Source organism: Phoxinus phoxinus (genome assembly GCF_949152265.1).
Source record: "Phoxinus phoxinus genome assembly, chromosome: 24".
NCBI lineage: Eukaryota > Metazoa > Chordata > Actinopteri > Cypriniformes > Leuciscidae > Phoxinus > Phoxinus phoxinus.
In genome coordinates this window covers 20,233,987-20,258,821 of record NC_136899.1, presented here as the reverse complement: position 1 = coordinate 20,258,821, position 24,835 = coordinate 20,233,987, and the positions used below count along the sequence as shown (strand labels likewise).

Genomic DNA, 24,835 nt, shown 5'->3' with positions numbered 1-24,835 from the left:
ATTTTAATGTGGCACAGCACTATTTTAGAGCGTTTAGCACCTAGCTAAACTGTATTGCGGGTGCAGCGTTTTGCACTGAAATACTGTGCACAAAAGTGGTGCAATTGTAAATGTAGTGCAATAGTGAATTCACCCAACATTTGCATACCTGTTTTGGCCAGATGTCATCTCTGCCTGCTTTGCATCCAGAGAGCAACTTCATGAAAGTGCTCAGCACTCTGAAACATTACAAGATAATGCATTTTGCTCTATGGTAAGGCTTGTCTCCTTATTTCACCTTTTTAAAGAACAAAAGTCGAAGCAACTTGAGGAGAGTAAGGAAACAGGAGCCAGGACAGCCAGGGAAAGAAAGACAAGAGACCTGAGCTAATTTACAAGGCTATGAGCGGGTTGAGGTTTCAGTTTAACCTTAGCAGGACAAAGTATACAGACGAAAACGACTTATTGTAAGACACATTTACAGAATTACTACAGATGATCCTCAAGCCACTAAAATAAATATCAAGCTAAATTTAAGCATTAAGCACACCTCACATATTATAAATAGATGTACTGCAAAAATACCCAGCCATTACTATCTATACCAACTGCTTCCCAAGGTCAATTATTGTCATTGAATCAAAAACATGTAACTGATCTTTACCTGACACTTTAGATGCAAATCAGAACCACATCCCTACTTTCTCGTTGTGGCTAAGACATCTATTACACACAGGCACATGTACACGTACACATTCAAAGCAACAAATTGCAGCCAAACCCACACCTGAATATAAGCAAATCGGCCGAATTTGGTTATCTAGCCCTGCCCTTACTAAGTTAATCTAAGTCATTGAATGAAATGCTTTCAACATAACTAATACACCTCAAATGCAATTCAGATAGTTCCACAGATAGCTCTAATGCTTTGTCTTTTGTAAAAACAAACCAAGTTTCTCTACATTTGCAAAGAACAACAATATATTTAATAATACTGCAGTTTCTCGAACTCTAAAATAACATATGAACAAGTGCTTTAAGATCTAAACTTTCAAACAAAAGGTAAAAGCCCACACCATGAAAGTATACTAACTTCAACTTACAGTTTGCCGCTGCCTCTACATGCTCAGGTATCAATCAGTCATAGCCTCCCGTCGCAGAGGAAGGAGACTGTGCTTGTTACAGCCTACAGTTAGGTTATCTCTCTGTTTGATGTATTATTCATCAACAAAAAAGTAACACAATATTGTGCAATATCCCACCATGCTTGGCTTCTGACTGTTGCTTTAATGTCACCTCGATGTTGCTACTTGGCTAAGGTGACCTATGGACGAAGGTATGCAATATCACTTGCAGGTGACAGAATAAAACTGGGGTCTGTTTGGACACCCGTACTGTAAGAAAAGTGCAACAGGGCATGACACCAGACTTCAGGCTATAGAGTAGTGTGATAGAGTTTCTACCTACAGTGCAGGTACTAGGTAAAAGGAGGGTAAGGACAGACAGATTGATTTCGATTTGAGTTTTATTGCCAGTGCTATGCGTTTTGACTCAACCGATAATGACTAACACAACAGATGGTATTGCGATTGCCACTACATCCAAGTCTACACTGTTGCAAAGATTTTATGTTACTATCTTAGAGAGACATCTAGTGTCTCTACCTCTGGCAATGACAACACCATAACCTAGCAGACAGGGTTATTTAAGTATCAGTATGGTGAGTATAGATCATTTTATTTATTAGATATTGCTGCATTTATCTAAGTTCATAGACCTTTATTGACAAGACAACAAAAACTGACCTAGTGTCTCCAATTCATCTGTCATGCATGTCATTAGAAAGGCCACCTGACTCAGCTGGGATTCAAACTACAACCTTCTTGCTGTGAGGGAACAGTGCTACCCATTAAACCACCAAGTTACCCCCCAAAAAAGCTTTAAAAAAATAAAAAAATATTTTGTTTCTTATTATGTAACTGCAAGGTTCCCTTTCAGTCAGTCATTCCCTGAAGGAGGACTATGCATTTACTAATCTCACTTGCACAAAAACTCAGTATATTACACTAACCTATATATTACGCTGCGATAATTAAATACCGCATTAAATTATTTTAAATACCGTATTTTCCGGACTATAAGTGGCACTTTTTTTCCATTGTTTGGCTGGTCCTGCGACTTACAGTCAGGTGCGACTTATATATCAAAATTAATTCATACTGACTGAGATGAACCAAGATAAAACATTACCGTCTACAGCCGCGAGAGGGCGCTCTAGTTGGCGGAGTTGTTCAGAAGCGACACCGAGGAAGAATTCAATGGATTCAGTGATGTGGAATAAGATCGCGGGAGCTTGGTCTTTGTTTACCGGTAACTTGTTGGACTCGCTGGCTAATTTAGCCTATTCAGCCTCCCAGGTATATTTTCTTTATGCTATTGTATTGTGAGTACAAGATTCAGCTTCTCATTTTTAAAGCTCTTTACAATCTTGCATCCTCATATATCTCCGACTTGCTTCATATTTACACCCCCAAGCGTACTCTTAGATCTTCTTTATCTGTTTCTCTTGTTCGTTTAGTCTTTATGCTATCTTTTGTTGCTGAATAACTGTTAATGTGTTGCATTAACATACCGGACACCTATTCAGCCTGTTGTTCTGTGTGCTATTGTGTAGTTGAATAACTCTGCTTTCCAGATTAAATGTCTGTTCTTGGTCTTGGATTTTGTGAAATAAATTTCTAAATAAATGCGACTTATAGTCCAGTGCGACTTATATATGTTTTTTCCTCTTCATGATGCATTTTCTGACTGATGCGACTTCTACTCTGGAGCGATTTATAATCCGGAAAATACAGTAATACAAAAATACTTTATTTAATGTCATATTTGCTGCTGCTGACCTCCGATTATCTAATTCAACCATACCAAATTAGCAAAAATTAGTTAAGATAAACATCACATTTGTGTTTCATTTTAAAAATGTTATCTAATTACAAGTACTTTACAGATTACAGTGTAATCAGCTACTACTGAGCACTGCTTGTAACCATGGAAGTAATATTGACTAAAGTAATATTAAAGATGGCAACATCCATACAATTGGAAAGTCTTATCACATTTGACACAAGATTACAATCATGGTTTAGTAACTACCAGATGTGTAGGTATGATGTATAGTAATACTAATACATTTTATTTAAAGGAGCCTTTCAAACACACACAGTTGAGTGATAATCATAAAACAAGACAGACAGCAATACAACAAACGACAGCTGTTTAACATTACATAATTTAAAATTAATCAGAAAAAGCTAATTTAAATAGATAAGTTTTAGTCAGTCAATCACTTTCTCATATAAATTGTGGAAGAGAATTCCAGAGGCGAGGAGCAGCACAGCTGAACGCCATGAACCCCATAGTGACTAAACGAACAAGAGAAATAGATGAAGAAGATCTAAGAGTACGCTTGGGGGTGTAAATATGAAGCAAGTCGGAGAGATATGAGGATGCAAGATTGTAAAGAGCTTTAAAAATGAGAAGCTGAATCTTGTACTCAATATTTAACATGAAGCCAGTGTAAATGATAGAGAACAGGAGAGATATGCTCAATGGAGGAGGTTCTAGTAATTATACAGCATTATATGTGTCAGCTGAAGGCTTTAGATCCAGACACTGTCTTCCACTGGAGCTCCGGTCAGTTTTGTGGTCTGCATGCAACCTATGCTCCCCTCTCTGCTCAGGTATAAAAGCTGGTAATTAGGAATTTAATGATGAAACGTTAAGAGGACTTGTTGTTTCAAATGTGAGAAGACTTAGCAGTTTATTGAAGTCATCATCTTGGATATTCCTTTAGTCACTGTGGTTATGAATGATAGTCATGAATATAATATGGGCTTCACTCCCGTTGCACATTTATACAGACAGTCCTTGAGTTCGATTTTTTTTCCACCGAACATTTTACCATCTATTCATTTTAGGGTTTTAGAGCCTGATGTTATTGGAGAATATTTTTAAGTTCCACAAAGACATTTGTATCATCTAGTAATTTAGAAAACTACGTATATTGTGGTTCAAATAAATGCTTTAAAGAACTCAGAAACCAAAACACTGATGTAAGATCTCCAAGGAGCCACCTCAAGAACTCTCAAGACAGTTCTCTGCTTAACCTAAGGTGTTACCAAGACCCAATTTAGACATATCGGTTCAATGATTTGTTGCATGCCACATACAAATGCAAGCCATCAATCCATTCTACCCTTTTCTGCATCAATCAACACTGACTTAAAGTCTTTCCATAGCTTCCATCCTCTCTTTGCTTGACTGGATGTCCAGTAAGTTACAGCATTCAACTCCCATTATAACATCCAATTATTGGCAAGCATTGACAAGCATCTTCTTCTCTGTCAATCAATTTCAGCAGTTGTTCACACTTCACTGGGGACAACACTCACCAACAGGGGCTGCTGCCCAACCTCTATGTGTGTGTGTGTTTATCTGTGTGGCCTGCAGAGATAGAGCATTATATCTGAAGAGCTGCAGAAAGCTGAAATATTAATGGCTGCTCCTCTGTTTCTCTTGGTTTGCTATGAATCTCCCGCCATTAGGTCCCTCCCATCTCCGTGGTTCAGTTTTTACACCGGAGGAGATGCCAGATGCCATGCTGTTCACTTGCCGTGTGCAACCCAGGAAGACTCCGTCAGAAGATGTCGCTACCTCCTGTGCACCATGATCATCACTTTTTACCCTCCCTGTCTCTTTTTTTCCTTTAGCACTTTCTCTCATATGACTAGCCCAGGCAAACATCATAATTCGAAGCAGTGAGGAGAAGCCAGCACTGATATTTCAACCTCTAGAAAGAGGACCATCAATCACAGGCTGATGGGAGGACCACAGGCAATCAATAACTCTGTATGAAGTCGTCCACGTCCCGACCCACGAGGAGGCCCCTCGTCATGCATCACGGTGACACCTCCCTGCCCCCTCTTCAGGTCTCCCTGGCCTCTGACGGCCTTCATTTCTAAAGGGGCCCAATTTGATCAGCCTCTTTAAGTGGTGCTCCCTCAACTGGATCTCACAGGCTTGAGTTACCACAGCTAAAGTGCCAAATTTCCTGCTCTGTTGGGTTACAAATGGTGCAGTCCAACCCACAGGCGGAGACACAGCAGTGGCCATAATGACCCCATGATTAGTATGGCCACTGGGCCCACAACCTACTTGGACTGAATCTCTTTACCAAGACCAGCCCCCCCAATTCAGACAATGAGCCAGACAGACATTACCTGCTCTGTGCTTCTCTTCAAGCAGAGAAATACAGTCTCTACGATTAACCAGTCCTTTTTTATTGTGGTTATGATTTAACCATCAAAAAGTACTGTGCTAGCCAGAAAAAAAATGTTAAGGTGTTCCTTAAGAAAAAAAAAAAACATGGTTATTATAGTTAAACCATGGTAACTACAAATCAACTATGGTTTTGCTATACCAACCATAGTTTAACCATGGTATTTGTTTTAAAACTGTGGTTATACAAATGGTAATCAATCTGCCAAAAAACTATGGTTACTATAATAAAACCATGGTTAATTGTAGGTGGTTGCCAGGGTGTTGCTATACGGTTGTTCTATATGTCTTTAGCCTATAGCTATGTGGTTGTTTGGGGTTTTCTGGGTGGTTGCTAGAGTATGCCAAGTCGTAGCTGGGTAAAAAAAAAAAAAGCCCAGCTCCAAGTCTCTATCCCTCCGTCCTAATATGCTTTCTAGTATATGAAAAACTATGTAAAATAAGTAGTCTAATAACTAAATACACAGTATACGCCCAACAGTAAGTTATTGAAGAACAATCTGATGAACACTTTACTTTTACAATGAGGCCAAAGGAAGGTAGTCACCAAGGCATTGAAACATTATGCAGCTAACACCGTAGGTACTGATGGCATGGCAGATCAAGTATGTCCAGATTGCATTCCTACTTCACACATGGATAATTATATTCTGGTCTATATAGTGGTTTAATACTTAGGGTTAGGGGTTTATTTCAATCAATATTCCTAACTACATGCAATAGCAATAGTGGCACTTGTCTTAATAAACACAAATAATAATATTTATTAAGACCTTAATGTTTATTAAGACCAGCAGCGTCTTGATACAACATGACAAATTCCTAACAGTAAACTGATGCCCCTTTCTATTTCTGACATGATCCAAGCATTCTCGCTACTTCGAAAGATTTGCAAATGGATTTGCAATGGTTGCTGTAATGCGTCCAGTGTAGACAGCTTCTAGCTGTTGCGATGCAGCGTGACATGACACTGGTCTCGCCCGTAGACACAGTGTCAGTCTTAGGGTACGTTTACACATCAACAATGTACTAAACAGAAATGTTTTTCCTTTTTTTTAACCTACAGCCGTCAATGTTGTCAAAACGATCTGAGAAAACTACTAAAAACACTGTATTATTCATGCTAGGCCAGTAGTTGGCGATGTCACTTAGTATACGGCTCTACAGACTGACCATGTAATAAACATGCGCATGACGTCACCATTTTCACACATTTGTGTTTTTGTAGTTTACACAGAAACGATAATGGTGATGTTTTCAAAACCTTGCACTTTGAAACCCATTTACGAAAGATTGTATCTTCAGGCCCCCAAAACGCTGTTGCCGTGTAAATGAAAGGGCAAAAAGGCATACACATTTCTTTTGTTTTTAGTGTGCCATGTAAACGCCGCCTTGCCCCAATAATAAGCTACTTAATGTGATGATTGGCAAACAAGCTGTTAGTGAGACTATAAAGATACCGACTGGTTACCAAACATCAACCAGCCCAGCAGTGTTTAACTATTCTGCAATGAATCAATGATATAAATCTATTGGTGATCCTTTGTCTTCTGTAATTAAAAGGATTTCACAGGTTACATCGTCAAATGTTTGAAATTATCAGCAAGACCCATTCAAAGCAGGTTATGAAGATGAATTAAAGTCTGTAATTAAACAGTACTAAGGAACATACATTTAACACTATCCATTAGACTGTGTGCTGATGCTTTAGGCATATGTCCTACTTATATTTGCGGCGCATCATCCCACACAGAGCATTATTCACTCACTGTTTGACATTTTATGCTTGCCATTTCCTTACATGACAATGAAGATCATAATGAGAAAAAAGGCCATGCTGACAAATGCCTAATGCAAGATGCTCATGGTTATGAAGATACAATATTGAGCTCATTCCTGTTATGCAGGACATTTTTATGTCCCTATCATGTACGTATGATATACTGTGTGTATCAGAAAAAAATATCCAATTCTTGATATCATTTACATTTGGTTTGGAGGGTTTTGGACAAAAGTGGGGTTTAGCGCTGAAATTGTACTTAATTTTACCCGCGGGAAAAAATAAATAAACCTACAGAAACCATTTAAAAAGTAGTCCCGCAGACTGACAACACTGCCAGTTAGGTTGTCTCAGACTCACATTCAACCATTCCATCCGGGATAAAAAATCTAACTTCAGCTTTTTATTTCCATCCTATTAATAGGATAAAAAATAATAAAAAAAATCCAAGAAAGTGTCAAGTTTACCCTTTTATAGAAATATTTCCTCAAATTGCAATGCAAGCATAAAGCTACAGAATTTAAGAGGAATGACCATGCATATAATCATACTTCATTTTCAATAAACAATACACGGACTGCAATTCTGATTATGAAAAATGAGTGGCTATTTATGCAAAAGGGAAAATTTTGATCCTCGACTCAACGCATCATTTGTGTACACTATTAGCTTCAACAACAGAAGACACACAGCTGTCTCTTCATATTCGTCTCATTTTTTTGCTTCTTTCCACAATCAGTGCATCACAGCTGGAGATCCAGTGTATTTACACAGGCATCGTGATTGTTTCCATACACACTTGAGTCTGGGCTGTTGTGAGGCAGGTGTTGATTCAAATGGCTTTGTCTCGGGGTGACAAGTATGTCAAATTCATCAAATCCCCAACCACTGATGGGCCACCCAAGGTTAATTTACTCAAAGGACAGATTTGACTTTTTGTGATTTTCCAATATGTAAAGTTAAATGCTATTTTTATCCTAGACTCTAAAAAAAGAATGCTGGGTTTGGGTCAAATATGGACAAACCCAACCATTGGGTTTAAAAATTCGTTGGGTTTGACATGGGTTGCAACAACCCAGCATTTTACCAACCCAGAGTGTAGGAACATTTTATTGAGAAAATAATTCTACATTTAAATAAATAAATAAAAAACAATTGAGACAAAAAAGATGGCACATGTCTGAAAGTCAGGCCAAGGCAGTGCTAAGTTGTTCTGAGGGGGTTTTAGCATGTCACTATGTGGTTGCATTTTTTTAATCTTACAAAAAATGTTACACATCTCTCATCAGTAAGCCAAATGATTTGACTTATCATTTTTGTCTGTATCACAAAAGTTAGGCATAGGGGTTCGTTCATATCACTAACTACAAGTATGAGCAATAATAATATCATACCTTCAAGACTTTAATTGCTTATGTCTGTGTGTACAGCTGTATCAGAGAGTGGCCATGAAAAACCCCTAGTTACTATTTCATTGCTTCTAACCATTTCAAACACAACTTTTTAAGGTTGTGAAATCACGCAAAAACAAACAAATAAAAAATCAATTAATAATGATCTGGATTTATGTGGTTGGAATACAGACTATAAATATTCAGAGCAAGAACAGTGTAGGATAAAAAGATTGAGAAAAGGCTAACATGGATAGATCAATGTAAACCCATAGTAAAGAAAACATAAATGAGACCTTTAAAATCTCATTAGTTTAAGCAAGATAACATTGTGATTAAATAGAGAGCAATTTGAGACTTTTGCTAAAGTTCCCTGATGCTGAGAAAAGACCAGTAATCTCTCATATCTCCTCTAGATTCAGAAGAAATCTCAACAATATTGCAAAATGCATTCAGAGGTGCCAAGATGCCAAGGTCAACAATCTCAATATGCCCTCAAACATTTCTCAAGATATTTCTTCAAGACCAAATATGTGCTGTGTTAATTTGTATATCTCTAAACTATTTGTATTTCTACAAAGAAATATTAGGAGAAACATCTGAGATAAACTTCCATTAAGGTTTCCATTCTATTATCCAGCTATGCAAGAGCAACATCTGAACAATAATAATAATAAAAACTTCTGGGAAACATAAAAAAAAAGGACAATTGATCCTGTTCAGAACAATCAATTAATCTAGTGTCAATCAGCAAAATACAGTTCTGACTGACATTAATACAAGTAAACAGTGATGGTGAAGATGATCAATGTTTTGCCAGATAACAGTATATGAAGACTGAATGAACAAAATGATGGATTCCTGGAAAGATATCAAATCTCTTGGATCTATGGTGGAAATAGAGTGTAGCTCTTACTAGAGGTGAATGCAGCTGTCTCCAGACATGGTTGGACAGTTCTGCACGGAGCGATTTTGATATGTGTGGCTGCTTTTAACACAATTATCTCATTCAAAGTGAAGTGGCTTCTGTGGGTGAAAGCATCTTAGCCCACACACTGGACTCACGACCAGATAATCACCATAATAACTGTCGTTCAAAACATCTCCATCATAAAATGTCAGATCGGTGCAAAAGTATAAGAAGTTTACCTATTGGGAAACAAGGACAGCTAATCTAAAATGAAAAAAACATGCATTATGTAACATTGCTCAGGCATTCTTACATATCACGAGATTTCTTGCCATTCAGTAGTGTTTCATTTAAGCTTTAAGTTTGCTCCATGATGTTTCTCCAAAAATGAAAATGAAAAAAGGACACAAATGAAACAATTCTTGACGTAAAGAAAGCTATAAAAAATGTGGAGAGCATTCCATTTCACAAGATTGTTTTCCCATATAATCTATTAGCCATTAAGGTTAAACGTATTTGGCTTGCTGGCAACAGTGGAGGGGCTAGACTCTCATATAAATAGTCCTAACACTTTTTAAATAGCCCACTTAAAGGGTTTATTAAAAAATAAATTACTAAATGCTTGAAATGAATAAAAGTAAAGGAACAAACATTTGCATTATATTTAAACTTGTGAACCTGAACCCATTATCACCTGAACGCCCCCCTTTCAAAAATCTTGCTTCCAACGCCCCGCGTTGGTCTCTGAACGCCCCCGTTGAGAACCACTAGGCTAGAGGAAGCATGCTTCAACTCAAGCTTAGATATAGCCCACAGTGGGATTAATAATGCTTGGAAGATGAGCCTGGTAGCAAGATGCCTAAATTATGTTGGTGGAGGTGGAGGGATGCCAAAACAGCTGACGCTGGAGCAAGGTGAGCAACTGCTTATATACTCAGGCAGATAATTGAAAGATTAGATGGCTTCACTCCTCCCAAAATTAGGTTTAGGAACTTCCCTTAATCTAATTTCTGTGTGTAGGAGAAACAACTTTTCTTTCTTAATAGGTTTACTGATAATGCATGTCCAAACATTTGGCTCCAAAAAGTCTAATAAAGGCCTATATTGTAACCAATCCATTGAGACATTTGGAAGTTAATGTGTTCACTCTTGAAACTCATTACTTATCTAAGTGGTCATACTTGCACCCGCTCCGGGCGTGATTCGAACCAGCGTAACCAACTTGGGAGGCGGGCGTGCTAACAAGGATGTTAGACCGCAGCCTCTAGCATTAGATTTCTAAATTCTGAAATTCTAAAATATTTGAGAGGATTTGCTTTACTTCTGCTATGATAGAGACAGTGTGTTTGGAAAAGATTTGTGAAAAGCCATAGATTCTCTTGGCAGGTTTGATGGGCTCTGAAGGTTGCAGGCACGCATCAATAGACTGATGTGGCCAATGATGAGGCCATTGTCGTGCAGGGGGACGTGAGATGAATGTGTTCCTGCTGGAGCGCTGCTAAATCTGCTCACCATTGTGAGGGGCTACTGGAGCATGACTCACCCCAGCTGCCGCTGGAGATAGCAGATGTACTGGTTTATACGATCCATATTCTCACAAGTAGATCAATTTGACAACCAATATCATATCATATTCCATTCTGTCGATGTTAGATCAATGTTTGATCATTAAAAGCAGGTGTTGAAAGCAGCACATCTCACTAAAGTACTGGTGTGAATATTTTATGGTAAAGTGATGTCACCTCATTGTCTAATATCTATGGCCCTGTTTACACCTGGTATTAAAAGATGCGTTTTGGTTGATCGGATCACAAGTAGACAACGCTAAATTTAGTTTACAATAGTTTATACGGGGGGTCTAATGCGTTTTGAGATTGTCCACTTTCGACCATTTCCAGAGGTGGTCGAAAAACGCATTTGACCGGATTGCTTTCGTCATGTGGTCGAATGTGTTCGAACAGCCACAAAAGACCGCCTACTCTCTGCCTACTGACCGAACGCATAAACATTATGGGATGCACACTATCCAGACAGGATTTAAACTTTATCAGCTGAAGACCCAAGTGTGGTTTTAAGTCTAAAAAACATACTAAGCACAATGTTCTCGCACCATTCCTGATTTTTGACACACACTTACAGCGTTCGGCTGATCTTGCGGCTGTCAAAGCAGAAACTAAAGCTGCTGCTCTCAGCATTTTTTTTCTGTCGTTTCCAGTCACATTCATATGTAAATTGCTTGAGCTTATATCTATGGAGGACCAAACCTGCAGAAATTAAAAATGAATAAATTAATAAATAAACTAATAAATATGCGAAGAAATTGTAAAAAAAATTATACTTTTATTTCCTTATTTGTATAATTAAATGAAAAAAAAAAAAAAAAATGTGGAAAATAATATATTTATTTATGCATTTATTTATTTCCACATTTATTTATGTATATATGTATACATTTATTAATTTAGGCATTTATTTATTTATACATTTATTGCTTTGTATGCTAATGAGTGTTTTACCTCAGACATAGCAAGAGTGGCAGTGCTGAAGCTTTGAGGCCACAGTGATACCTTGTGGTGTGACCAAACAATACGCAAGAGGTTTGTGGACGTGACTTTACAGTCTTTTGCCATGCATTGTAGATCCGTACACAGAAGCTAACTGCATTTTTAACGAATCTTCCAAAAATGTTGACAGCAACAAACTTTTCCATAAAGAGGTGATATTTCCGCTATAAATTGATTTCCTGGGGCATTTTTTAAAACCTTATTAAATAGTAGGCTATATGCATCATCATGTAGCCTATAAGTTCTTAAGTTTAACTGATCAATTCAGTTAATAAGACACTAGTATAGGGCTGTTACTCAATTATTTAAATTGATATATATCATCCATTAAATCGAAAGATCTGAAAAAGCCCATACATTTACACGCCTATAGAGCCTCCCCTTGAAGAAATCAGGGCAGAAGTGGTCGAAAATGGAAAGAGACTTCACATCCAGGTGTAAACAGGGGCTATGAGGTAAAGCTAAAAATGGTCTTGTGAATCTTTTGCTGATATGCATATAGGGAAATCTTTAGATTACAAATTCTCACATTACAGACGCAAACAACCATATCTATAGTCTGAAATGCACGACAGTCAATCTTATTGTGAACGATGCATCTGCATTTAGAAAAAAAAAATACATATGAATGAAATGAAACGAAATTTGGCCATACAATTTTCACCAATATATCATAACTCTCAAGATTTCTCTCTGGTGATGTACCCCAGACTTCATCTGCTTAAACCCTGCCCCTTTTATAGATTCAACCTCAAGCTTGCATTTAGATCTGCCTCCATCCAATCAACAACCGATGCATAAACTAAAGTCCCACATTTTTTTCATTTTTGATAATCCATTTAACTCGGATGTACGTCACTAAAGGGAAGAAAACCCACATTTAGTCTGTCCTTCAATTGTGAGGCTGGTTGACACAGGCTGTGGGATTTTACTGCATTTGATCTGGTTTGATTGAAGTCATTGTGCAGTGCCTTGATTGAATCTAAATGTATAGACATCTTTTATGTACAAAATTAATTCTACATTTAATCTACATATTAAGCAGGGGTGCAAACACATGTATGGTCAAAAAAGAGAGAGGTAATCGAAGCCCTCGTCTCGCGGCAAATATCCGGTAGGCTATATATTACTGCTATTTCATGAAAACAATTTCACCTTATGATTTGAATAGCTCTTTTTGTAAAGAATTAATAATTCTAGGATAATTGGGGTAATTGTGTAGGGTAGGTCTAGTGCATCTGCATAGAAACTAATAAACAAAATACAAATATAAATACAATAAAACACAAATACACGAGAAATAAAGCAGTGCTTTATGTTTTTCAGGTAAATTAACTGTATTAAGTATTAATAAAGTTTATATTTTGACAAAACGTGATTTTTCTTTTTCTCTTTTGTTGTTTGATTAACTTTGGTGACACAAACAGCTGCAGGTATATTGGGTGCTGTCCCTTTAAGACGAATGCACGTATCTAATACTGGTAATGACACGCATCCGTTTTGACTGCGTTTACGGGGAAACTCGTTGAGACCAGACGGACACTGGCTTTTTTTTTTTCGTGCACATGTCTGTTCAAACACAAATAGATAAGATAGAAAAGGGAATTCGGTGTTCACGAACTTCACGTGCTGTCTGCGACTGCGTGGCTCTGTGCGCCGACAGACCATCTACATTTGGATGTTAAACATATAGCCTGATACAGCAAAGACAACGTCGGCAGTATTGACGGCAAAATAGGCTAACGTTACAGAATATTTCGTTCTGTAGGCCTGACAGGGGCAATATTTGAAAATCGATAATTAGGCCTATTTTTAAATTACAATTATATATGCATTTGTCAAAACCGAGAGACTTTCAAGCATCAAAATGTAATTTATTAATATGTATTTGCGCCTTCTATTTTGTCTGAAAACTTCCAACACTCTTGCGTGTCGCGTGAAAAATAGGCGTCGGTTGCGGTTCTATTTTTTTAGCACGCGCTTTCGGCGCGGCTCGAGAAGTGTGTGTTCTAACCAGTTAACATGAGAGCCGACATAAAAACGGACACTCCACGCCACGCAGAGAGAAATGTGATGCAGTGGCAGATCCAGAGTGAGACAGAAACACTAGTGGTTCACGCTTGCGCACATAGGCTACTGCTGGTTTGGCGCGCAGTTCTGATTCGCTTATTTCCTATTTACTTGTTGGTGGACGCAATCCAGAATTACTGTTGGTTAAATTATAATCAGACCCTCTCAAACCCTTCGGCATGAAGACAAGTTCCATAATTCTGCTTATGTGTCATCAACCTACGCCTGTTATTGTGAGAGGTTAGCTCTAACACAATAGTTAGCCCCTAGCTGCGAAAAAAATTACATATTGTAGCTTTAATATCCCCAAATAAATGGCATTTGAATAAACGTCCAGCTTATGGGAGAAAACAGTGCATAAACAAGATTAAACATGCTTTACTTTTAGAATTGCCAGCAAAATTCCCAGAATAACAGCCTATAATTGAGGTGTGTGCAATCCTGCTTCTGAAGCACCACTTTCCTGCAGAGATTAGCTGCAGCACACCTGCCTGGAAGTTTCTAGTGATCCTGAAGACCTTGATTAGCATGGTTCAAGTGTTTCATTTCAGCTAGAGCTAAATCTGCTGGAAGGTAGGCCTCCTGTGCTATAACTAAACCAATGTCATTGTGAATTTAAACAAGAGCTCTCAAAATGGACTTATTTATTTACAACAACAACAAAAATCATAAGCCAAAAAAAGTTATGCCGTTTCATAACCACTGGTTTTGCATTTCTACTGAGCTGACAACTAAGTAGATAGCTGGAGATGACATTATGTGTCAGAGAGAGGCGCTTGACAGAGACTGTAAATGGCTCATCAAGCCTTCAGAGTTGTATAACACTTTATCCATATTAATCCACCAGAAGGATGAGTCTTACTCCAGCCTTATGAATACTGCAATATGACTAACTCCAATGGAACAGTAAAACATTTTTTAGATTAATAAAACAAATAGTCAATGTTGCCCATGTTTTCATGCCCAGTCGTCACCATGATGCTAGAGTGTAGGTGGTTGCCAGGGCATTGCTATGCGGTTTGCTAAGTTGTTCTGATTATTTTAGACTGTTATGCCATTCTAACTGGTTGCTAGAGCGTTGCTATGGTAATTTTGGTGGTTATTTACTGGTAAAAGTTCCAAACGCCAATCCAATATTTCTCCTGGAGGATCACCTTATAGAGTTTAGGTCTAGCTGTAATTAAACACCTCCACCAGCGAATCAAGGTCTTCAGGATTACTAGCGTTGAATCTGAATATGCCTACTTCCCTATATAGTGTAGCTAAAAAACAGTATGAGAAAACAGTTGTATGCCCGAATTCAACTGTATTCAGAAAACAGCAGCCGAAAAGTACCCGGATGGCTTACTACTTCCCCTGAGATTCTGAGGTGTGCATCTGATGGACACTATCCCATGAGGCCACCGGAGAGTTGTGAATGGCATTGAAGCGACACAACTGACGAAGTCACATGACAATGACAACATGGCAGGTTTTATTCATGCTACACACATTAATACTATATACTGTACTGTAGTCGCAAAGTTCAGTCCTTATCGAATATGCATTACATTCAATTTACATTTATTCCTTTAGTTTAGAAGATACTTTTATCCAAAGCGACTTACAAATGAGGAATACAACAAGCGATTCATCTTAAAGAAGCAATAAACACGAAAACTACGAGCAATACAAAGATTCAGACATTAATCAGAATAGAACAAGCTAAAACAGGGATTATTTAAGGAATAGTGAGAGCACAGACAAAATAATTGGAATATTAACTCAGACAATAGGCCTTTGCAATTTTGAACGCAGTCTAGAAATTTCCAAAAAGTGTTAGACCAAAACTCACAGGAAAGTGGCCCTCCAATAGAGCAGGATTGGACACCCCTGGTCTATGATAATCTGGTCTCTAGATATGGCTGTGGGTCTATGGTATTTGTTCACCTGTTGTATTGTCCAATAGGATCTCTGATATCTCAGAAATGTAATAACAAACCTCTCCTCAACAAGCCCCACAATTTGACATATCATTCATGTCTGTAGCACACAGCAAATTTCAGAACTCATGGTTAGTGATTTGAACAAACATCTATCCCTAAGTATGAGCAAAAGGAAAATGATGCTTGTCTTAGCAAACACAATTAATTATTTAGGAATAATCAAAATGATATCCAATCAAAACAACTATTTGGGTGTCATCCTTTGCTGGACCTCTACAATGTTGCGTAAATCATAAGAAATGACGTTCTGAATGTGTGGGGGCTGAGCGGCTCGTTGGTTCACGCTTCCCTCAGGCCTGAGGGAGGATTTTCCAGCCGTCTCATCTAGCTCTAGCCTCGGTTTGATTAGTCTCTCAGCTGTCTGCGTCACCTCGCCTGAGCACGACCAACAGCCAGCTAGCCAGATTAACGTTTATATTTCACTACACCCTCCTGCAGATACGCCACCGTGAGGTAATCGCTTATGACACGATCAATGGAAAACACCACAAAAATGGAAAGAAATAGTATCCATGCTAACAAACTCATTAATGGGTACAGCTAGAAAAATATTCCATTTCAGTCTTTTCAACTGAAAGCAAAAGGTTACACTTTGAATTGTAGTATCAGTGGTGTTCTAATGCAAACGTCACTATTGCTCATACCAGCATTCAGGGTGTAACTCGTCCTGCACACTTTTAGCTACAGGCCTGAATAATACCTCAAAAAAATGAGTTATAGGGCCCTATCTTGCACCCAGTGCAATTAACTTTGTACACCCGCGCATGTATCATTCCTATTTTGAGGAATGCGGTTCAGCGAAAAGAGGAGGCGTGTTCCGGCGCAAACGCTCCCTGGTGCTATTTTGCAGTTTGAGAAAACAGTTCTGCCACTGACCAGGAAAAACCTAGTCTAAAGACAGTGGCGCGATGCACGTTAGTCAGATGCTATTTTAAGGGCGCGTGCTTGGCCATTATGTAGCGTGTGAACAACGTGCATACACTTTGTTTCTCTAATCTAAACAGACGCAGCAGTTTTCATATTTGCAAATCATACATTATTACAAGGAAAAATATTAACACACGAGTGAAATCATTGTTGTGTCCATGAAGATGTGAAAAAAAATAGGCATAAATCTAGTTTACACATTTAAACAAAGTATTATACGCCTGTTTAACCGAAGCTTATTTGGGTGGGTTTCTCCCATCCCTATACAATGTCACCTCTCTGTATTTTACGGCCCTGACAAGAACGTCGGTCTCCTTGGCTGTGAACCGCTCCTGGTGTGCGCTGGCAAATCCGCCATTATAATAGCAATCCGCCATGGAACCAAGGGGGTAATCCATCAGCCGGAAACTGAAGCTTCCCTCGGGGGCCGCCATTGTAGCAGACCATCACCTGCTGTTAGCATTCCATTGACTCCCATTCATTTTGGCGTCACTTTGACGAATAACTTTACATCTGAGGCGTTTAAAGACTCCATTTGTCCATTATTTATTTCTTAAGAAGCACAACAATTTATAAAAGGCTCCATTACCTTGTATCTTACGTTATGGCCCCGTAGAAGCAGTTTTTGTAAAAATAGGCTAACGTTTGCGTCATAACCACTCGACTCTCTGTCGCAGTCGAGAAATGAGCATATAGACAGACGGAGAAGCTCGCAGGCAATCAGGGGGACGTGGAGGCATAAAATTACTCTTGCTGCTAGCTCATGGACAGCTAATACTCACGCTCTCCGTCTCTGCGAGACTCGGAAGGGAATAATTCAGATTTCTCTCGGCACAGCTACTAGAAGACCTACAGCTGTCAGACAGGCTCACGTCACATCTACGTCGTCAAGCTCAGTTTGAGCCTGCGCAGTTCGCCCAGCCATCAGGAAGTGAGTGCTTCTAATTGACTTAACTTTTCTCCGTTGAAACCTATATGGGGTCGCTGTGTCCATTTTATATACTGTCTATGCATGGAACAAGCGCGCCTGCTCTTAAAGGGAATGTGAGAGGACGCTCTGATTGGTTTATTTCACGTTACGCCCAAACCACACCTATGAATAATGAAGCTACTTCAGAAAAAAACATTTTAGATTTGCGTCGGGCGCCGGGATCTGCCCACAAATTACTTGCGTTTCGCATTTGATACTTGCATTTCAGATTGTTAAAATAGGGCCCATAATGTGTAACTTTACACAGAACTCGTTTTTGCATTCCATTGTTTTCTATCTATGCACATTGCACGGACAGACATCTTTGAATGTTGAGCTCTCGTCTTTTTCAGTGCCTTGCTCATGACATGACATTCTAAAAATGCGCTGCTCAAGTTAAAATAATGCTGCCTATTGCTATTGGAATTATCGTAAATTAAAATTTCCTAATAAAATGTCCCAGTTTCCAATATAAATTGGACATGAATGCCTGCTCAACTCATATTTCCCACTGGGATAATTTTGAGACCCAAATTTCAGAGTTTGGCAGGCCATAAACTTTAAACATGGCGGAGGGGAGAACGATTGCTGCTGTGACTGCTATTCTTTATTATTATTTTTCAAAAACAGCTACATCACCTTGTCTTGTCATTAAAATTAGTGCATATTTAAATATAGGCCAATGAATAATCATTTGAAGCGTATTGTATATTTTATACACAGCGAAAATAGCCTGATTTGACCGAAATTCCAGAATCGTCAGCAAGCTAGAGATAGATAGAGCGGGGAATGTTTATATGGTAGTCAATGAATGGGATGCTAAATACCATTTTGGCTTTAATACGATTTTCCCAATATATAGACAAGAATAAACCTGGTGTCCTCCATGATTCCTGTTCTTTCTGACAAGAAAGCACTTGAATGCAACGAGCTCGTAATCACAACTTCCGAAATGGGAAGTAGGAAATTTCCGACAGCAAGTGAAGGCAGCAGCATAAGCCTAAAGACCTTGCATTGTTTTATTGTCACGTCTCACATTTCTCTTATCTCACATTTTAGCAACACCCTCTAGTAGTAGTGAGTTTTGCACCAATCATACTTTCTCCAGGAAAATGTTATTTTATATGCTGTACCCCAATTGGTTCCCAGAGAACATGCTGCCAGAGTGCTCGTAGAACCCAAACAGCAGACGTTTCCTTTGTGGCTGAACAGGTGAGCCCATCGTCGTGTCACTAACCAAGCTTATCGTAAGGGTCAAACTGAGAGAGAAAGTAAAGAATATGGCATCTGCTTATCCCTTTTCCTCGCAAAGGGCACGATTATGCTTTCCGAAGACCATTAACAGGATCATGGATCGCTTAAACAGCAAATCATTGCCCCTTCATCACTGAAATCCCATCGCTCCTCATTGCAAGGCATTGAGTTTTAAGGCACCACCATGTACACTAGCACAAACCAACGTGTTTCCATTGGTTACCACTCTGCTCCCCTTCTATCTGTTTTGGCTGATATGACAGGCTGTGATTGGCTGATAATGACCGGCAGTTTACATAATTTCAGTCCTCTAATTTTCCCTGTCATTAAATCCTCAGAGAGAACACAAGGCGGCCAAACACCAGGCGATATTTTTCAGAGCACAATGCAGCACGTATAGTAAAAAAAGGGCTGGGTTGCAAAAAGAAAAGAAAGAAACGAAACCTGAAAATGTGTCTGACAAAAAAAAAAAAAAAAAAAGAAGTGGGGGGACTGAGAGAGATCTCTCTACGTACTTCTTTGCTGACGTCGGTTCTGTCTTTCGTCATAGCGCTTGGAGCCAACTGGGTCGAGGAGGTGGAAAGGGGCGTTTTGCTGCTTTTTTGTCTTGCTGATTGTAAGCATTGCTTTCCACACACACACACACACACACACACACACAAATTTGTGACATTTTTTCTGTAATTAATTGTGATGAATCAAAACTAACATTCAAGTCTTTCATATATTTTATATTGTAACCCTTTCATATTGAATCTTTTTAATATGTGATTAATAGTATCTTTTTACTAAGCACTATGAATGAAGGCCAGTATCAATGATACCAGCACTGATAGTGATGTCTCTATTAAATAGATTTTTTTCCTCAATTATAGCCATTCAACATTACTGTATAGTTGAAAGTTGTTATATTACTAAAAAAAATAGAACAACTTTTCATTTAAGTGAACTTAAAACAATCTTCACATAAATCCATTGTAATAACGGTCACATGTAGCTGTGCTTTTAATATATCAGGGCTCAACACTAAGGTTTTTTTCTGCTGATTTTTACCTGCCCTGCTAAAATGCAAAAAAGAAAAATCATGTTCAATGTTTTTGCTTTGCTTTAAGATTTTGAATATAGATTAATCCTTATTAAAGCTACAAAAGTTATTCAGTTAAGGAAGTGATTTTCTTTTATTAACATTAGCTACGTTTACATGGACATTTTTTGCTTCAAACTGAATTAATTCTGATTGATGAATCCGAACGTAGTGTTTACATGAACAATAAATAAAGTGATCGGATTGATGTGCACGTTTATGTCACAAGCTTCAAATCAGGATACATTTTTTGACATGTGCACACTGCACCAATATAGAGTTTCTCACTGCTGTTGCATACTAACCATCCAACTTTTCTTTGTTATATATACTGTATATTAGGGCTGTAAAAATTAGTGCGTTCATTTTGCGATTATATATAAATCTATATTATATATATATATATTTTTTTTTGTACCAAAATGTGATACAAACTATACATTTAAATCTATAGGATGCTAATGTAGGAGAGTAGCTCAACCTTAAAGTGTTATACATTGTTATACAAAATTCAACTATGAAGCCTGGAAAGTTACTGAGACTTTCTGGAAAATTCCAGATATACGCCCCCCCCAGCCTCCCATCGTGTAATATCTATACAATCTGGCATCCCATCATGCACCTTCCGAAGTTGACTCCTGGGGCATAAACCGTAGCTCATGACCCAGAAAATAGAGGTTGTGTCCTTTTTCCCTCCCGCAAGCCTCTGAGCATGAGCATGGTTACAGACTCCACCCAGGGAAGACATGACCACCGAATACACTTGCAGTTAGTATATTGCATGTATATTAATGCATTGACATATTTATAAATGGGTGAATCTATCAAAAACATGCCATGAAAGCAAAAAACTGTCTCCGCATATTCTCATTACGGTTTTACTGTGGTGTAATGTTTTTTTCATTATTATTTGCAATGATAGTTACCATCATTTCTGTAATACATTTTTAATTAAACTGCGATTTGAATAATGTACAATTATCTTTTTGGAAATGTGCCGAATGGTTATGAAAATGCAAACGATGCAAAAACAGGCTTCATTTTCTTAATGAAGCAAAGTATAATTTCTTATTTTGTTCTTTTGATTTTGCATTGAAACATAACCCAGACATGTTCTTTAGTGATATCAACATTTCGTCATGTATGCAAATATTTGATCATATAACAGTTCCAGTAGAAACCGACATGATATCTAAATTGAAGTGGTTTAATCTGTAAATGTAAAACAGTATTTTTCCATGCAACCTCTGCCGCAATTTTCAGTTTGCTGTGAAGATTTTTGGCTCCCCCTCTGGCCCTGAAAGCAGCCATTTTGTTTCTCTCTCTGAAATGGGGGTGCAGTATGAATCATGAGTCTCAGCGAGACGCTCGCCTCTAACAACCGCACACTTCACAGCTGATTGTTCAGGGCAGGAGACGCAGGCTGCCGGCAGGGCCATCTCAACCAGAATACATTACGTTCCAGCTTTTTAAGTCAGTGAAGACTATTACCCAGAAGCCCTTTGGAAGTTCTTATCAGTGCCAACCAGATGGAGAACATGTGAGCGATGTCAGTACCTGCAGACTTGTTGATAAAACAACACACCCAGAAATCTGAAATTAAAAAGAGATTGTGAGGTTTACTGGCTTGATTTGGTTAGCAATTAAATCTTATTAATACGTAGTTTAATTGTTTAATATGTATAAGACATTGAAGGCATTCTCTGGTACATATTTAGCTCCATTGGTGGTTTATGGCTAGAGACAATGAGTTAATATTTGATGTGCTTTTGTTTGTGTTCAATGACGACGTCAACACTGAATTTTGTGGATGCAAGTTACATGATTACAGGAGATGAGCCACATAATCTCACAGTTTGACTTCAGTCCAAGCCCAACAATTGACTCATATTCTACAAATACAACCCCCAAAACCACAATAATCATGTATGTCTGCATATGCCATGGAGACATGTAACAATTCAGTTTTTACAGCAGAATGCATGTCTGCCCCCTTGTGTCTGAAAATAATTGAGGAACGTCCAGGGCATATTTCACCCAAAAATCAGAAAGAAACAATGATTTTAGGATCTCTATGATTTTCATGATAAATAAGTCCATTTAAATCATATAGCTCTCTTTACAGTAATGTGAAAAAAATCTCATTATTTTTAAATAATATGAACTATACTAATATATATACACACACATATATACAGGTCCTTCTCAAAAAATTAGCATATTGTGATAAAGTTAATTATTTTCTTTAATGTGCTGATAAACATTAGACTTTCATATATTTTAGATTCGTTACACACAACTGAAGTAGTTCAAGCCTTTTATTGTTTTAATATTGATGATTTTGGCAAAAAAGTAAAGAAAAAACAAAAATCCAAAACATTTGCATATTTCATCCGACCAATAAAAGAAAAGTGATTTTCATACAAAGAAGTCAACCTTCAAATAATTATGTTCAGTTATGCACGCAATACTTGGTCGGGAATCCTTTTGCAGAAATGACTGCTTCAATGCGGCGTGGCATGGAGGCAATCAGCCTGTGGCACTGCTGAGGTGTTATGGAGGCCCAGGATGCTTCGATAGCGGCCTTAAGCTCATCCAGAGTGTTGGGTCTTGCGTCTCTTAACTTTCTCTTCATAATATCCCACAGATTCTCTATGGGGTTCAGGTCAGGAGAGTTGGCAGGCCAATTGAGCACAGTAATACCATGGTCAGTAAACCATTTACCAGTGGTTTTGGCACTGTGAGCAGGTGCCAGGTCGTGCTGAAAAATGAAATCTTCATCTCCATAAAGCTTTTCAGCAGATGGAAGCATGAAGTGCTCCAAATCCCCTGATAGCTAGCTGCATTGACCCTGCCCTTGATAAAACACAGTGGACCAACACCAGCAGCTGACATGGCACCCCAGACCATCACTGACTGTGGGTACTTGACACTGGACTTCAGGCATTTTGGCATTTCCTTCTCCCCAGTCTTCCTCCAGACTCTGGCACCTTGATTTCCAAATGACATGCAAAATTTGCTTTCATTCGAAAAAAGTAGTTTGGACCACTGAGCAACAGTCCAGTGCTGCTTCTCTGTGGCCCAGGTCAGGCGCTTCTGCCGCTGTTTCTGGTTCAAAAGTGGCTTGACCTGGGGAATGCGGCACCTGTAGCCCATTTCCTGCACACGCCTGTGCATGGTGGCTCTGGATGTTTCTACTCCAGACTCAGTCCACTGCTTCCGCAGGTCCCCCAAGGTCTGGAATCGGTCCTTCTCCACAATCTTCCTCAGGGTCCGGTCACCTCTTCTCGTTGTGCAGCGTTTTTTGCCACACTTTTTCCTTCCCACAGACTTCCCACCGAGGTGCCTTGATACAGCACTCTGGGAACAGCCTATTTGTTCAGAAATTTCTTTCTGTGTCTTACCCTCTTGCCTGAGGGTGTCAATGATGGCCTTCTGGACAGCAGTCAGGTCGGCAGTCTTACCCATGATTGCAGTTTTGAGTAATGAACCAGGCTGGGAGTTTTTAAAAGCCTCAGGAATCTTTTGCATGTGTTTAGAGTTAATTCGTTGATTCAGATGATTAGGTTAATAGCTCTTTTAGAGAACCTTTTCATGATATGCTAATTTTTTGAGATAGGAATTTTGGGTTTTCATGAGCTGTATGCCAAAATCATCAGTATTAAAACAATAAAAGACCTGAAATATTTCAGTTGGTGTGCAATGAATCTAAAATATATGAAAGTTTAATTTTTATCATTACATTATGGACAATAATGAACTTTATTATTGTAATTAACTCTAATTCTCTAATAATATATATATATATATATATATATATATATATATATATATATAGAGAGAGAGAGAGAGAGAGAGAGAGAGAGAGAGAGAGAGAGAGAGAGAGAGAGAGAACATACTACATACAATATAATAGATTACTCAGGGTTCAGAGTTACCTAGTTATTATTACCCAGTTATTGTAATTACTATAATAAGTACATGGGGAACAGGAATGTAAAATAAAGTGCTACCAAATTGTCTTTTTAGATTACATACTGCACACACACACACACAAAATTTAGATAGAGGTATCACACACACCTTTAGATAGAAATTATCAATAAAATACCTTACCTCGCATGTTTAGTAATAAAAACGTAATCTCCGTGTCGCTTTTACAAATCTGTCAGTTCTCGTCATCTCCAAAAAGCCAATCAGTTTTTTTTCTTGTTAATTTTTTTTGTCAGCAGACGAAACTCTCCTCTGTTCGTCTAACCTATGCCAATCCCACCCAATACACGCAAAAGTAGCCGGTGTTACAATATATTCAGTTCTTGAAATATTTGTATCCACTGGGTCATGCTTTCATGAATATTCATGACATTCTCTTATTTTCAATGTTAAGCATAAGCTTTTTTTGCTTGTGTGATGTTTCCACATTATACTCATCATCTTGTAAAGTCGCTGTTTGTTTCAGACTGGATGTGAGAGCTGAAGTAACTGGTAGCTCTGGCAGTGTGTGATCTGGACATACAAGGAGGCTCTTTTCATTGAGTGCCAAGGCCCTGTTTTAAAAATGATCTCAGAAACTCACATATTGTT

At 38.3% G+C, this 24,835-nt stretch overlaps 1 protein-coding gene across 1 annotated transcript in view; it reads right to left on the bottom strand.

Moving 5' to 3' along the window:
* The window catches only part of myo3a (myosin IIIA), a 114,409-nt gene that overhangs the window by 88,543 nt on the left and 1,031 nt on the right, over positions 1-24,835 (bottom strand). Inside the window, exons 2-3 of the mRNA XM_079601218.1 lie at positions 21,743-21,844; positions 149-218 (exon numbers count right to left, since the gene is read on the bottom strand). Of these exons, the coding sequence (XP_079457344.1) occupies positions 149-168 (20 nt within the window). The 5' untranslated portion in view covers positions 169-218; positions 21,743-21,844. The remainder of the gene's footprint in view (positions 1-148; positions 219-21,742; positions 21,845-24,835) is intronic.